We start from the raw sequence: 16,995 nt of genomic DNA, 5'->3' as shown, positions 1-16,995 counted from the left end.
TTCAGCTTCAGCATCAGTCCTTCCAATGGAGATTCAGGGTTGATTTCCTTTAGGATTGACTGGTTTGATCTGTAATGCAAAGAACGTCATAATTTTATTGCTCAAACTGCTGATCAGGGCTGTCTCTCAGCTAAAAATGACAAGGACATTCTTCGAGCCTGACTTTTGGTTCAGGGAAACAGGGTCCTTTCACTTGTCTTTAAAATTCTTTATATTCTACTCATTCTGTCAGTGGGACCACCCTGTCCCATCCTGCAAGCTGTCCAGTCCTTGGAGAAGAGGACTCTTCTTCTCAGGACCCCTCTTGTCCACCCATCTCCTCCAACTGCCCAGACCACACCTCCCCACCCTGGGCTCCTATGCCTATATCCTCAGGGGTCTTGGCTGTGAATCCCCACCCCACCAATTTTCCTTTCCCCAAAAAGGCCACCATACCTCACCACACATGTGGGTGACAGAAACGTTGAGTAACAAAGTAATGTGAGTTTTTAATCACCGGGACCTGTGCACTCCTCCAAGAGTGGGTTCACAGAGCTCAGGGAGGCAGTTGGATCTGAGAGTTCCAAGGCTCTGGGACCCAACGGTGATGATTCCAGTGAAACCCACCCCCCACTCTGCCAGGGGAGCTGCTCCACACTGAGTCATGACTGAGGACCCTGAAGGGCTCCTCCTTTGTCAACCCATCCTGCCGAATCCACATTACTGTTGATGTGTATTGGGCAGAGAACAGAGCCTTTTCTTGTGGTGTATTTTTTGTTCTGTCCAGGAGAGAACTCGGAGGAAAGGTCAGTATATAGGTCCCAGGCTTACTCCTTACAGGACTCCCAAGAGAAAGGGAGCACAGGATAGTGAAAGATGCTGGGATGGAGTTTGAGAAACTTGGGATGGGAGGAAAAAGGATCAGAGAGGTTTTAATCCTCTGTGTTGACATCTGTGTTGGGGTTTGTCAGCAATTCAGAAGCTGCTGGTGTGGAGGGAGCCCCTTGAGAGGTGCAATGTGGGCAGCTCAGGGGGATTCCTCACTAATCATTAGTTTTCTGTGTCCAGAAGAGAGGGCGCAAAGGCCCTTCCTAAGCAGGGGTGGTGATCTCTCACTGCGTGGCAAATCACCTAAATGTAATGGCTTAAAATGACACCTGTTTATTATCTCACAGTTTCTCTAGTCAGGAGTCCATGGCTCAGTGGGGTCATTCGCCTGGGGTCTCACAGGCTGCACTCAAGATGTCACCTGGGCTACAACCTTTCTGAAGCCCAGTCCTCTTCCAGGCTCATGTGGTTGTTGCCAGAATCCAGTTCCTTTTGGTTGTAGGACTGAGGCCCTTGGCTCCCTGTGACACAGGCAGTTTACATCACTGCTGTTTGCTTTTCAAAGACAGCATGAGAATGTCCAGTCTGCTAAGACGGAGCTGTGTGAGACATAATGTAATCATGGGAGTGAGACCACCATGGGAGGTTCCCCTCACCTTTGCCATATACTATTGGATAGTGTGTGTGTGTGTGTGTGTGTGCGCGCGCGCACGCGCACGCGCACATGCACACATGTATGTTCAGTCATGTCCGACTCTTTGCAACCCTTTGAACTGTAGCCCGCTAGGCTCCCTTGTCCATAGGATTTTTCAGGCAAGAACACTGGAGTGGTTGCCATTTCCTCCTCCAGGGGATCTTCCTGAACCAGGGATCGAACACGAGTCTCCTGCATCTCTTGCCTTGCCGGCAGATTCTTTCCCACTAGAATATGGGTCTAACCAAGTTACAGGTTCCTCCCACACTCTAGGGAAGAGGTTATGCAGGGTGGGACTCACTGGGGGTCGTCCTAGAATGGGTGACATGCCAAGTATTTTATCACTCTTACCTCCAAAGACCTTGAAGAAGAGATGGCAGAAGCAGCAACAGACTCACATGAGGATCCATCAGAGGAAACAGAGGACCTGGGGCCTCTGGAACCAGATGACAGCGGTAAGAAAACCAACCCCCTCCCTGCACTCCTGCCTCATTTTCTCTACTAACTCCTTGAGGGTAAGCCCCAACCAAGGTCTCAGTTTTCCCCATCTATACAGTGGGCGGGAAGGTCCCACCCATGCCCCAGGTGGAGCTAGGGCTGGGCTGGTGTCAGGGAGACTGGGACACCAGGGACACCCCCTGTAACAGTCATCTTGCCATCACGTCGACCACCTTTGTCTCAGGTACCTTCCAGCAAGTCACAAACCTCCTCAACATCATGGAGAGCGAGTCGACCAAAACGGACGCCGCAGGGCCAGGTTTTGACATGAGGAAGAGGCTGGCCTCGGTGATCATCACGGAGAAGGCCACCACCAAGCCTTCCGTGGTGATGAATGCTCTGATCTGCTGCCTGCAGGTGCCGGAGGTAGGGCCTCCTCCCCCAGGCGCTTCTCTGAGCTTGGCCACCTGCTTGCACGTCCATCCACATTTACTGACTGTTGTCAGGGCGGGGCTAGGTGCTGGGGCCCCTGAGGACCAACTGGGCCCTGGGGTGCTCACAATTTTTCAAAGCTCCTCTGTATTCTGATTCGGTGGGTTTGGGAGTCATCGTCTTAGAGCAGGTGAGCCAAGTGACAAAGATATTGAGTAGCAGTGAAGCAGGTAGGTGTGGGGGAGCAGAGACGCTGCAGACACAGGGCACAGGGGTGTTTTCCAGTGGGGAGGTTGTTTCATGGGGCAGAGGGTGTTGATAGGAGTAATGAAGAAAGTGGCCAAGATCACACTGGGCCTTATACAACAGGACCAGAGCATCAGCATCCTCTGAATGCTTGGTACAACTCAGATTTCTGGGGCCCATTTTGAGAGCTTCTGATTCGGTGGATGTATGGAGTGGAACCCAAGACTTAGCATTTTTAGTAAGTTCCCAAGTGATGTGTCTGTTGGTCTGAAGAGCACATTTAGAGAGTTGCTGGATTTTAGACTAGCCTCCAGCTTTTGAGGGTGGGTAGCAAAGGAGTTGTTCCTTATAGGAGTTCTTGTGTGTGTGTGTGTGTGTGTGTGTGTGTGTGTGTATTTCAGCCCTGTCATGTCACTGTCATGCAGGAAGTTTCCCTGACCAGGGACTGAACCTGGGCCTCTGTAGTGAAAGTGCTAAATCCTAACCACTAGGCCACCAGGGAACTCCTTTTAGGAGTTCTTTCCTCCTCCTTTTTTTTTTTTTTTTTTTTTGGCCACTCTGAGCAGCATGTGGGAGCTTAGTTCCCCATCCAGGGATTGAACCTGGATCCTTCCATCAGAAGCTCAGACTCTTAATCACTGGATGGCCAGGGAAGTCCCTAGGAGTTCTCCATAGCAAGCTTACTTTACAGAAAGACACGTGGCAGCGGTGAGGAAGGTGTGTCAGGGTCCAGGAGCACAGAAAAGAGGTTTGCAAAACAGATTTTAAAATCTAGGTTTTATTATTACTCAGGCATAGGAGACCCTGGTTTGATTCCTGGATCAAAGATCCCCTGGAGAAGGGAATGGCTACCCACTCCAGTATCCTGGCCTGAAGAATTCCATTAACAGAGGAGGCTGGCAGGCTAGAGTCCACGGGGTCACAAAGAGTCAGACAGGACTGAGTGACTTTCACTTTCACTTTCACTTTCATAGTGAGCCCAACAGCTCAGGAGAGGATCGTCTTAAAAAACTAGTGTGTTTTTTACACTAGATCTCCAGAGACAGGGGTGTGCCATGCCATGCAGTCCCACAGGAAAGCACCAGCTTGGGCAGGAGGCAGAGGGACCAAGGGGGAAATGTGTGCAGGAGGGTGGCTTCTCTAGGGGACAAGTCCTAGTCAGCCAGCTCCGGGGTGTTGGGACTTCCTGAGTGGTCTGGTCCCCGGCCCCAGGGTGATTAGACCAGGTGGCTCAGCGGTCAAGAATCTGCCTGCCAATGCAGGAGACACGGGTTCAGTCCCTGTGTGGAGAAGATCCCCTGGAGGAGGAAAAGGCCACCTGCTCTAGTATTTTTGCCTGGAGAATCCCATGGGCAGAGGAGCCTGGTAGACTACAGTTCATGGGATTGCAAAGAGTCATGCATGACTGCACGACTAAACAGCAGCAGCATAGTGGCCCAGAGCATGAGAGGCTGATGGAGGAGGTGCTTGGGCGTGGGCTCTGGACTGGCTTAACAAGCTTGCTGGTGGCAGAGCTGTTTGCTGTCTCCGGGAACTGACTAACCCCTGGCAGTCTTTCGGGTCCACAAGACCCCAAGAAATCAAAGCATCGGGAAATTTAGAAAATTACAAAAACCGTGATCAATACCCTGGCCTGATAAATGATCAGTGGCAATAAACAGGTGATAAACAAGTAGGCACATTGTAAAATGTAATCTGTGTCAAACTTTTCAGTTATTCATTAGTGAAGGAACCAGTAAGATGTTGCCTGTGTGCTCATTTGCTACAGTCGTGTCCGACTCTCTGCGACCCCATGGACTGTAGCCCACCAGGCTCCTCTGTCCATGGGATTCTCCAGGCAAGAATACCGGAGTGGGTTGCCATGCCCTCTTCCAGGGGATCTTTTTGACCCAGGGATTGAACTCGCATCTCCTGTGTCTCCTGCATTGGAAGGTGGATTCTTTACCACTAGCACCACCTGGGAAGCTAATAAGATGTTGCTGCTGCTGCTAAGTCACATCAGTCAAGTCTGACTCTCTGCTACCCCACAGACGGCAGCCCAACAGGCTCCCCAGTCCCTGGGATTCTCCAGGCAAGAATACAGGAGTGGGTTGCCATTTCCTTCTCCATTGCATGAAAGTGGAAAGTGAAAAGTGAAAGTGAAGTCGCTCAGTCGTGTCTGACTCTTAGCGACCCCATGGACTGCAGCCTACCAGGCTCCTCTGTCCATGGGATTCTCCAGGCAAGAGTACTGGAGTGGGTTGCCATTGTCTTCTCCGTAATAAGATGTTAAAATCTGTTAAAATGAGAATTTTACTTCTAGTGATCTATATTCTTTACCAGTCAAAATTCCTTTGCCTTGTCACAGACAGGAATCATTTTCATGATCAGTTTCCTAAAACTAAGCTTCTATCCCCTTGGAGACATAGCCTCAACCATCACTCCCATAGTCCGAATCATCCTTCAGAGGCAGTGGGACATCCCTAAGCCTGCCTCTGGGAGGCCACTCGGTGCCTGTTTTATGACACTCTCAAAATCTTGGACAATTTTTCTCTTGAGACCATAAATATTCTCCAAGATTAATTTTGATCACAGATAAGACTGGGTTTATAATTTGCCTGGCCACTTACATATCTGCAGCCATAGTCTTAGCTGCACATCGAGGCTTCCTTGAGTTTGCTTTGAAAACCAAGAGCATGAAGTTTCAACAGGGTGAGACTGCTCCACAACAGGTAATATTGGTTCTTGCACAGTGGGGTGGGGATGTGTGTGTGTGTGAAGGAAATTTTAGTTTTTGATGTACAAAGCACAGATATGGATAATCAAATATATAATATCTTTGCAGTATTACATTTTCATGGTGGGGAGTGATTAGGAAAAAAAATGCTTAAGGAGGTTCCTTAGGGGACAGAAAAAAAAAAAGAGGTTGAAAAAACTAGGACCATCGATACTGGGCAGCGAAGGCCACACAGTTCCCTTCTGTCCGGGAGTTCTTATGAGGAGGCTCTCACTGGAGTTTTAAAGCCTCTGAAAAGTGTAAGTGAAAGTTGCTCAGTCACGTCCAACTCCTTGTGACCCCATGGACTGTAGCTTGCCAGGCTCCTCTGTCTATGGAATTCTCCAGGCCAGAATACTGGAGTGGGCAGCCATCCTCTTCTCCAGGGGATCTTCTCCATCCAGGAATTGAACTGGGGTCTACCTACATTGCAGGTGGATTCTTTACCAGCTGACCTATAAGCTTCTCTTACTCCCTGTATTAAAGGTTTGTAGGCTTCCCTGGTGGCTCAGACTATAAAAACTCTGCCTGCAATGCAGGAGACCCAGGTTTGATCCCTGGGTCGGGACGATCCCCTGGAGAAGGATATGGCAACCCATTCCAATATTCTTGCCTGTGAAATTCCCTGGACAGAGGAGCCTGGCAGGCTGAAGTCCATGGGGTCACAAAAGAATCGGACACGACTGAGCGACTGAAAAGCAGCATTATTTTCTGTACCAAGACTCTGTACTGGCTAAAAGTATACATTTCGGTGACTTCCTCTCCTCATGAGGTCCCCAAATTTGCTACAGTCCTGACAGTTGAGAAGTGACCTCTTTACCAGCTGAGGGAGGGGGCCATCTTCCCAGAGGGCTTTGCAGATGAAGCTCCATGGAGACAGGAGTCCACCTTCTTTCTTTCTTGGTGGTGTACCATCCCTGGTTGAATGAGAGTCATTGTCAAATCTGACTCTCCAGGAGTGGTCAGGTTGCAAAACCTATTTGTCCAATCCCATCCTCATTCAGGTCACTTAAAGTGGTGACCAGAGCTATGTAGGAAGCAAAATAGAGCATGTTGTCTTGAACTTTGCAAGAGGGTCAGTGCCAAGTCTGTGGAGGACCCTGTATGTTGACTGTTTGACCCCTGTCTTGCTGAGTAGTGAGGACAGATGCAGGCCATGGGGGCAGGGCTGGTTGGATGAGTCTGACGGGGGAGGGGAGGGGGTTGTGAGACAGGCTGGCGTTGGGGGCAGAGCTGAGGCAGTTTGAGGATTGTGGGTTCACCAACCAACTGGAGTGTTAATCATACAGCATCCAATTCCAATGTATGGATTCCCCACCTCAAGCCAATCTGCTGACACCAGCTGGGGGTGGGGGTCCTACAATTTAACTCAGTTCTGACACTGTCTGCCTGGAGATAGTGTCAGATTCCATGGGTTAAGGGCTCAGTCCAATTAAGGTGGCATTAGTGGTAAAGAACCTGCCCACCAATGAAGGAGACATAAGAGACATGGATTCAATCCCTGGGTTGGGAAGATCCCCTAGAGGAGGGCACGGTAACCCACTCCAGTATTCTTGCCTGGAGAATCCCATGGACAGAGGAGCCTGGCGGGCTATATAGTCCATAGGGTCACAAAAAGTCGGACACAACTGAAGTGACTCAGCACGCACGCGTGCACCCATAAGACAACCCCAGCCTGGCCCGTGCTTCAGATGCCAGTGGTAAGTTTGGCCAATTGGCTATAGACCGGAGATTCCCATGACCCCCTCCTCGAGTTTAATGAATTTGCTAGAGGGGCTTACAAAATCCAAAGAAACCTTTTACTTATCAGTTTCTTATAACTCAGGACCAGACAGATGGAAGAAATGCATAGGGTAAGGGTATGGGAAAGGGCATGAAGTTTCCATGTCCTCTCTGGGCCTCCCATCCCCTCTAAATCTCCATGTGTTCACCAGTCTAAAGCTCTCTGAAAACCCTGTCCTTTTGGATTTTTATGGAGGCTTCACTATCTAGGCATGGTTGATCAAATCACTAGCCATTGGTGACTGATTCAACTTCCAGCCCCACTCTCCTCCTTCGGGGTCCGAGTGGTTGGGACTGAAAGTGTTAGTCCTCTAGTCAGATGATGGGTTCTCCTGCCAACCATTCCCCAGGCTTCAAGTGAAAGGGAAAGTCGCTCAGTCTTGTACACCTCCTTGCAACCCCACGGACTACAGTCCGCAGAATTCTCCAGGCCAGAATACCGAAGTGGGTAGCCATTCACTTCTCCAGGGGATCCTCCCAGCCAGCCCAGAGATCGAGCCCAGGTCTCCCACATGGCAGGTGGATTCTTTACCAGTTGAGCCACCAGGGAAACCCTCCCCAACCTTAGGTGTGGACCAAAAATCATCTCATTAATACAACAAAAAAAGACATCTTTGTCACTCTGATTGCTTAGGAAATTCCAAGGATTTCAGGCTTCTGTGCTTGGGTGAAGACCAAACACATGTCTTATTATAAATCACAGTCTCCTAGGTATTAGGGGGAGGGCCAGCAGGAGGGAGACCGCAGTGGATCTGTGGGTTCCCAAGCCCTGCTGCCTGGTCCCGGACCTCCCCACCTGCCACACTTGTTCCCCAGATTTCCACTCAACGCAAAGTCAACATCTACAACATCCTGCAGGAGATCATCCAGCAGGAGGGAGAGCTGGAGGAGCGCTGTGTCCAGAGGCTGGTCACCATCGCCTCCAAGGAGATGAGGGACATGCTGGAGGTAGTGGATGTCCTGCCTCCGCCCGCCTGGCCGCCACCCCAGGGGGCTGGGCTCTGGTGGGCGAGGCATGGGAGGCCCGAGGCCCTTGTCTGGTTATCTCATGGGGAACAACAGTAGGCTGAGGGGGCCCATGGGACCCCAGTGGGGCTGGAGTAGGTGAGGGGCAGGAATGCTGGCGAAGCCACGTGTCCTCCCGTGCCCTGCAGATGGAGGGCTACATGAGGGCAGAGGTGGCCAGCGACACCCTGGTGGCCCTGTCCCGAAACCACTTCAGCTTGGTCATGTACGAGCTGCAGCACCATCTCAAACCCCTCAACCTCACGGAAGAATTTGTCATCGTCACCCTGGCCAAGCTGGCCAACGGCAACGGTAGGGCTCGTGGGGACTGGGCCCCGGCGTCTGCCCGTCTGGCCACCCCTGTGCCTCTGCCCTGGTCCCTGCCCCCACCCCCTCCCATTTCTCCCTCTTCTTGCCTTCCTCTGGCATTCCTCCTTTTCACTTCTGGTGTCTCTCTGTCCCTCTCAACTGCTGAGATCCCCTCCCCGTGCCTCCCATCCTGTGTCTTTTCTCTTGCTGGCCCTTCTCTCGCACACCTCTCTTTCCTCGCCCCCACCTCTGGCCCCGTTCTCTCCCTCGCTCCCTCCCTCCTTCCCTTTTCAGTCTGCGCACATGTGCTGAGCGTCCACTCCACGCAGGCCTTGCGGTGGGCATGGAGTGCTGGTGAGTGAGGCACTGGGAACCAGTACACGAGAAAACGGAGTGTCACAATGGGAGAGGGCACGCGGCTGTCCTCCTCCTAACCGCCATCTCATTCAGTGTCTGGGTCATCATTCTAGAATGTTTCAGTTCAGTTCAGTCGCTCAGTCGTGTCAGACTCCTTGCGACCCCATGAATCGCAGCACGCCAAGCCTCCCTGTCCATCGTCATCTCCCGGAGTTCACCCAAACTCATGTCCATCGAGTCGGTGATGCCATCCAATAATCTCATCCTCTGTCATCCCCTTCTCCTCCTGCCCCCAATCCCTCCCAGCATCAGAGTCTTTTCCAATGAGTCAACTCTTCGCATGAGCTGGCCAAAGTACTGGAGTTTCAGCTTTAGCATCATTCCTTCCAAAGAACATCCAGGGCTGATCTCCTTTAGAATGGACTGGTTGGATGTCCTTGCAGTCCAAGGGACTCTCAAGAGTCTTCTCCAACACCACAGTTCAAAAGCATCAATTCTTCAGCACTCAGCTTTCTTCATAGTCCAACTCTCACATCCATACATGACCACTGGAAAAACCATAGCCTTGACTAGATGGACCTTTGTTGGCAAAGTAACGTCTCTGCTTTTCAATATGCTATCTGGGTTGGTCATAACTTTTCTTCCAAGGAGTAAGTATCTTTTAATTTCATGGCTGCAGTCACCATCTGCAGTGATTTTGGAGTTCAGAAAAATAAAGTCTGACACTGTGTCCACTGTTTCCCCATCTATTTCCCGTGAAGTGATGGGACCAGATGCCATGATCTTCGTTTATTGAATGTTGAGCTTTAAGCCAACTTTTTCACTCTCCTCTTTCACTTTCATCAAGAGGCTTTTTAGTTCCTCTTCACTCTCTGCCATAAGGGTGGTGTCATCTGCATATCCGAGATTATTGATATGATTATGAGACAACAAAGGAGTAGCGGCTTTGGAGGCCCACCCCCTGCCTCCTCTCTGTTCCCTGGGGCCCCAGGAAGAGCAGGGCTCTTCCTTCTTTTCCTCCGCCCCTCCCCTCCCCCATCCCCTCTCCCCGCCCCTCCCCCATCCCCCTTCCCTCATCTCCCTTTTCCTCCCCATTTTCCTCTCCCCTCCCCCTTCTCTCCTCCCCCACTTCTCCCCTCCCCCCTTCTCCCCTCCTCCATCTCCCTTCCCCTTCACCTGCTCCCAGCTAACACTTCTTACCTCGCCTGCCTCCTACTATCTCCTGTGGCCCAGCCCATGCAAAGGGGTTCCCTGGCCTTGTTCTGGGCACTCACTGGAAGTGTGGGTGGTGGTGTTGTCCTTTCTGCTGACCCTCCTCCTCCAACTGAGACCTCTGCCCACACCTCGCAGTGTTTGAGTTCATGCCATACATGGGCATCACCCTGGCCACCATGTTCACCATGCTGAGGCTCGCCAATGAAGCCAAGATGCGCCAGGTGATCTGTGGTGGTAAGTGTCCCACCTGGGCCTGCAGGTCTGGCCCGATCAGGGTGCGGAAGGGAGGCGGTGGTAGACAGGTAGAGACGAAAGGGCAGTGGGAATCGCAGGAGAGGGAGACCAGGGAAATGGTCCCAGCTTGGGCTTGACCTGGGTCATGTATATCTGATCACCTTGCCCCAGGTTTTAATTGTGTCATGGTTTTGTGAGCCCCAATCCCCAGTACCTGAGAAAAGTAGGACAAAACGCGTTTGCCACTCTTTGCTTTGGAGTCCCCAGGATCTGAGTGAAAAAGTCTTCTTCCAGGTCTCACCCTTGACCTTGCCACATGAACCTCAAGGCTGGGGGCCCAGTCACACCTGTGTGCTCCACCCTCAGGGGAGTCTTTCACCCTCAGACAGGGAGGGGCTTCATGCAAGACAAAACAGGGAGCTGGGAGGGGGGTTGGAAAGGCAGACAGACAGGGACACAAGAGATTTTTCTAGCAGCGTCTTTGGCCGTCTCAGTAACCTGCTGGTTATGGAAGTGTGAGGGCTCCTCCTGAGGAGGCAGCCCTGGAAGGCTTTGTTCTGCGTCCTGCCCCCTGGGGCTCACTGCGCGTCCCCCGGGGCAGCCATGGAGACATTCTGCGAGACGGTGCAGTTTTACCTGAGGCACCTGGAGGACAGCGTGTACCCCGTGATGACTGAGGACCAGTTTGCGGTGAAGCTGTTCCCCATGTATCGCTACTTCGTGACGGTGTGGCTGCGGAACAACAACCCGGAGGTGAGACAGGCCCTGCTGGGTGGGGGTGGGAGCCCGTGGTCCTCGGGTCATCGCTCTCCAGCCTGTGCAGCTGGAGGAGCTGAGACACCATGGGGTCCAAGGAGGTGGAGACCTGATTAATGGCAGAGCCATGGGGACCCTGGAGGTGTCTTGACAAAGGCCCCTGGAGTTGCTGGACCAGGGTCCCTGTTACACGTGTGCCGGGCCCTCTCCAAGCTTGTAGGAGCCACTTCCGCACCAACTCTGGGCCATAGGACTGTTTTACAAATGAGGAAACGGAGACACAGAGAGGTTGAGTACCTGTCCAAGGCCACCTGAGTGACAGATCAGGACTTGGGGGACAGGCTTCGCACTTGCGGGGCCTGGGGGAGGCCTGGACTCTACTCCAGGGTCCCCTCTGTCACCTGTGCTTGATTCTGAGGCTGGGGCCGATGTCACAGGGGGTCCTGGCCGAGAGGTCTAGAGACCTGGCTCCTGTGCTAGGTGAAGCTGGGGGTCATCAAGTCCCTGAAGCCCATGCTGAGCCTCCTCCTGCCCAATGATGACCTGCGGGAGCAGGTGTACGACTACATCCCCCTGCTGCTGGCGGAGTACCAGGGCGGCCTGGAGGCACTCTTCATCACGCAGGTGAGGGGCCTGGGCTGGGGGCTCGGGGTATTTAGGGCTCCTGAGTGTCCTGTGGGGTGTCGTCCGGGTGGGAGATGGAGCCACGGGACCTGGCACTTGTCCGATTTCCGAGAAACAGATGCTGCTGTTCCACGTATGTTAGTCACTCAGTCACGTCTGACTCTTTGCAACCCTGTGGACTGTATCCCACCAGGATTCTCTGTCCATGGGACTTCCCAGGCAAGAATACTGGAGTGGGTTGCCTGTTCCTTCTCAAGGGGATCTTCCTGGACCAGAAATCAAAGCCAGGTGTCTCATGTTGCAGGCAGATTCTTTACTCTCTGAGCCACCAGGGAAGCCAGGCAGAAAGGATGATACCTCAAAGGGTTCTGGGACCCACAGTGAGGTCACAACTTTCATATCGGTTTCCTAAGGCTGTTGTAACAAAGAACCAGGAGGCAGGTGGCTTAAAACAACAGAAATGTGTTCTGTCATGGTCCTGGAGGCTGGCACTCTGAAATCAAGGTGTTGACAGGCTGTGCTCCTTCTGCAGGCTCTAGGGGAGAATCTTGCCCTTCCAGCTTCTGGTGGCCCAGGCACTGCATCACTCCAGTGTCGTCCTCCGTCGTCACATGGCCATCTCTGTGTCTCTCTCTCTGTGTCTTCTCCTCTTCTCATAAGGACAGCGGTGCTTGGATCTAAGGTGTTGTCAGGGTGATCTCTTCTTGAGAGCCATAACTAATTATGTCTGCAAAGACCCTATTTCCAAGTTACCTCACATTTTGAGGTTCTGGGTGGACATGGATTCTCGGGGGAGCACCATTCAACCTCTTACCAGCCTTGAACGTGTGCGAGATGGAGTTTTTGCAAGATTCTGAGCCGAGTTGTGACCTGGGCTGGTGTATATGGTGAAGGGGGTCACTCATTTACAGATGAGGCGAGACCCTTCGCCTCGTGAAAGCTGGTAACAGAAATGAACGTGCCAGATTTGGGGAGCCACCAGCAGATCTTCTGTCTAAAAGTTGGCGTGCACCTCCCGGTGACTAGAAGAGAGAGGAAAAGAAGGCCTTGAACGTCCACGCTCAGTGGCCTACGCAGCCCTGCCGAGCTGTAGTGTCCACCGCAATCCTCAGCGGCGGCTGGAAACAGAGTCGGACTCAGGGGTCTGGGCGGAGCTTGAGAGGTGGCCTCTCCGCCCAACTCCCAGGGGATACTGATACCTCCAGAGGAGGGAGAAAGTCAAGGAGCAAAGGTCTGGCAAGTGACCTGAGTCGGTCGAAGGTCACCTACCACCGTTTCCCGCCCGCGGCAGGTCTTGAGGCAGATCCTGGAAATGTCCGTCATCACCAACAGCCCCGTCCCGCAGATGCAGCTGTACACCATCTTCACGGAGCTGCACCTCCAGGTGAGCCCCAGGGCCGCGCGGGGCGGGGCCTTCTCCGGGGCGGGTCAGACGAGGCGGGCTGGGGGCGGGTCAGACGAGGCGGGCTGGGGGCGGGTCACGGGAGGCGCTGGGGGCGGTCGGGGGAGGCGGGCTGGGGGCGGGTCAGGGGAGGCGGGCTGGGGGCGGGTCAGGGGAGGTGCTGAGGGCGGTCAGGGGAGGCGGGCTGGGGGCGGGTCAGGGGAGGCGGGCTGGGGGCGGGTCAGGGGAGGTGCTGAGGGCGGTCAGGGGAGGCGGGCTGGGGGCGGGTCAGGGGAGGCGGGCTGGGGGCGGGTCAGGGGAGGCGGGCTGGGGGCGGGTCAGGGGAGGCGCGCTGGGGGCGGGTCAGGGGAGGCGCGCTGGGGGCGGGTGGTGTGCAGACCAGGGCTCCGGGTGGCAGGGTGGCGGTGGGGCCCACGTCCCGATGCCACAGGCCTCCTGCCTCCTGCCGGGGACGAGGCACAGGTGGGGCTCCTGCTCGTGTGCCCCTCTGCGGGGCTGACCTCTTCACCCCCTGCCCGCCCCGCCCTAGGTGTGCTCCAGGGCCCCCGCCCAGCAGCAGTACAGCAGCCAGAACCTGACGGAGATCGTGCACTGCTTCATAGCCCTTGGTGAGGCGCCCCCGGACCCCCGGGAGCCCTCGAGAGTGCCGGCCCCCTCTGAGCGCCGGGCCCCGGGGCTGCCTTGTCGCGCTGCTGCTCTTGACTCGGGGCACGACTAAAGACGTCCTTCCCCCCTACCCCCTGCAGCCCGCTCCTACCCCAAGGAGCTGATGAAGTTCTTCCTCAGCCAGATGGAGATAAGCAAGGAGGCCGTCCGCGTGGGGACCCTGGCCCTGATCAGGGCAGTGGTGAGCGCAGATGGTGAGCACTCACGCCGCAGGAAGACCGGGCGGGAGCTAGGGTGGCAGGTGTCACTCATATCTGGCCTTTTTTTTTTTTTTCTTAAACTTTTGGCCGCACCCTGCGGCGGCATGTGGGATCTTAGTGCCCTGCCCGGAGATCGAACCCGTACCCCCTGCGTTGGAAGCACCGAGTCTTAAGCATTGGACTTCCAGGGAAGTCCCTGGATCATTTCCTCTCTTACAGACCCTGCTGGGTGGGCCACGGAGTCAGGGCTCTCCGTAGCTTCATGTTTCCTATCCTTGAACCTACACCGGCCTGTGTCCCACCCTCCACACCCTCGCCCCTCTCCTTCAACCCTGAACCCCAGCTTCTACCTGAGCCTGAATTTCAAACTGTTTGCACAAATCCTAGTATAACTCCCAAAGCTAAATGAAAGGCATATAAAGCCTAGATACACAGTATAGATGTAGCCCTAAAGCTCTATTGACCCAGTGTCAAAACTTAGTCTGAAACCCTGCTTCCGAATCCCTAAGCCCAAACCCTAAACCTGGCCTTGCTATCCACAGGGAATCACGGTTCCCCAGAGCACCGGCTCAGAGCATCCGCTTGAATTTGAATAAGGTGCCCTCTGCTGGCAGCATTTGTTTTTGCATGATTTGAGAACCACACGTGCAGTGCTCAGTTGCTTCCGTCCTGTCCCATTGTTTGCCAGGCGACGAACTGTAGCCCGCCAGGCTCCTCTGTCCATGGGATTCTCCAGGCAAGAATACTGGAGTTGGTTGCCATTTCCTCCTCCAGGGAATCTTCCTGACCCAGGGATCAAATCCACATCTCATGTCTCCTGCATTGGCAGGCGAGTTTTTTTCCACTAGCGCCACCTTGAAAGCCCTGAGAAATGCATGGTTGGCTTCAGTTCAGCCCTTCAGCTGCATATCCTTGTGCAGTACACAAACTGAGCAACTGTATGTGAAAGACCTTCTCCTGACAGTAGACCCATCTCTTACAGAAATGAAAATTTAAGCAACAGTGAAAGTGAAAGTTGCTCAGTCGTGTCTGAGTCTTTGTGACCCCACGAACTGTACAGTCCTTGGAATTCTCCAGGCCCCAATACTGGCGTGCCACAGTGAGACTCCTTTTTACCTATCTGATGGGCAGAGATGATAATGACTAGAGTTGGCCTACCCATTTTTCTGCAGAAGGGCAGATAGCAAAAATATTTTCAGCTTTGCAGACCACACACTCTGTGACAATTATGCAAATTGGCCATTGTAGAGCAGAAGCAGTTATAACTTCAGAGCATGGCTGTGTTCCAATAAAGCTGTATCTACAAACACAGACTTTGGGCTGGAATTAAACTTAGGGCTAGACTTTGCTAGTCCCTGGTCTACAATACAAGAAACAAGCCACCGATACTTCCTTGTCAGGGGTGTAAACTGATAAACCATTCTGGATGCTCACTTGGATAGGGCCCAAAACACGGGCTCAAAATCTAACATTTTATCAGCTGTCTGAAGAAATTAATTGCCCAAAGGCAATTGGATAAAGATGTTCCTTATAACATTGTGCATAGAAGCAAAACATTGAAAACAATCTACATGTTTTTTCTACGAGAAATTTGTGGACTTAGTGATAGTATAGCCTTATATGGGCTTCCCAGGTGGCACCAGTGGTAAAGAACCTGCCTGCTAATGCAGGAGACGTAAGAGATGCAAGTGCAGTGCCTGGGTTGGGAAAGTTCCTGGAGGAGGGCATGGCAACCCACTCCACTATTCTTGCCTGGAGAATCCCCATGGACAGATAAGCCTCGAGGGCTACAGTCCACTGGGTCGCAGAGAGTTGGAAATGACTGACGCAACTTCACATACAGGCATGCATAGCCACATGTGGAATATTATACCATCTTTTTCATGGAAAAGCCACTCTTTGTATATTAAGTATAGCCACATGTGGAATATTATAACATCTTTTTCATGGAAAAGCCACTCTTTGTATATTAAGTATAGCAGTACAGTGTTGGACAGTTATATATAGCATGACCTCGGTTCACTTCAGTTCCGTTCAGTTGCTCAGTCATGTCCAACTCTTTGTGACCCCATGAACTGCAGCATGCCAGGCCGCCCTGTCCATCACCAACTCCTGGAAGTTACCCAAACTCATGTCCATTGAGTCGGTGATGCCATCCAACCATCTCATCCTCTGTCATCCCCTTCTCCTTCTGCCCCCAATCCCTCCCAGCATCAGAGTCTTTTCAGGTGAGTCTGCTCTTTGAATCAGGTGGCCAAAGTATTGGAGTTTCAGCTTCAACATCAGTCCTTCCAATGAACACCCAGGACTGATCTCCTTTAGAATGGACTGGTTGGATCTCCTTGCAGTCCAAAGGACTCTCAAGAGTCTTCTCCAACACTACAGTTCAAAAGCATCAATTCTTCGGCACTCAGCTTTCTTCACAGTCCAACTCTCACATCCATACATGACCACTGGAAAAACCATAGCCTTGACGAGACGGACCTTTGTTGACAAAGTAATGTCTCTGCTTTTGAATATGCTGTCTAGGTTGGTCATAACTTCCCCTCCAAGGAGTAAGTGTCTTTTAATTTCATGGCTGCAATCACCATCTGCAGTGATTTTGGAGCCCCCAAAAATAAAGTCAACCACTGTTTCCCCATCTATTTCCCATGAAGTGTTGGGACCGGATACCATGATCTTGTTTTCTGAATGTTGAGCTTTAAGCCAACTTTTTCACTCTCCTCTTTCACTTTCATCAAGAGGCTTTTTAATTCTTCTTCAGTTTCTGCCATAATGTTGGTGCCATTTGCATATCTGAGGTTATTGATATTTCTCCTGACAATCTTGATTCCAGCTTGTGCTTCTTCCAGCCCAGTGTTTCTCATGATGTACTCTGCATATAAGTTAAATACACAGGGTGACAATATATAGCATTAACTTACTCCTTTTCCTATTTGGAACCAGTCTGTTGTTCCATGTCAAATTATAACTATTGCTTCCTGACCTGCATACAGGTTTCTCAAGAGGCAGGTCAGGTGGTCTGGTATTCCCATCTCTTGAAGAATTTTCCACAGTTTATTGTGATCCACAC

General features: G+C 52.5%; 1 protein-coding gene across 1 annotated transcript in view; it reads left to right on the top strand.

Annotated features, from left to right (window-relative positions):
• Window positions 1-708: 708 nt before the first annotated feature.
• MROH2A (maestro heat like repeat family member 2A) overlaps window positions 709-16,995 on the top strand; it is a 56,146-nt gene continuing 39,859 nt past the window's right edge. The window contains 12 exon segments of the mRNA XM_055587030.1: window positions 709-750; window positions 752-785; window positions 1,861-1,956; window positions 2,184-2,365; window positions 7,971-8,102; window positions 8,309-8,471; window positions 10,176-10,274; window positions 10,876-11,027; window positions 11,511-11,654; window positions 12,946-13,038; window positions 13,586-13,664; window positions 13,803-13,916. Coding sequence (XP_055443005.1) covers window positions 709-750; window positions 752-785; window positions 1,861-1,956; window positions 2,184-2,365; window positions 7,971-8,102; window positions 8,309-8,471; window positions 10,176-10,274; window positions 10,876-11,027; window positions 11,511-11,654; window positions 12,946-13,038; window positions 13,586-13,664; window positions 13,803-13,916 — 1,330 coding nt within the window.

The sequence above is a fragment of the Bubalus kerabau genome, chromosome 6 (assembly GCF_029407905.1).
Source record: "Bubalus kerabau isolate K-KA32 ecotype Philippines breed swamp buffalo chromosome 6, PCC_UOA_SB_1v2, whole genome shotgun sequence".
NCBI lineage: Eukaryota > Metazoa > Chordata > Mammalia > Artiodactyla > Bovidae > Bubalus > Bubalus kerabau.
Note: the sequence above shows the minus strand (reverse complement) of the source record. Positions and strands in the feature narration are given on the sequence as shown.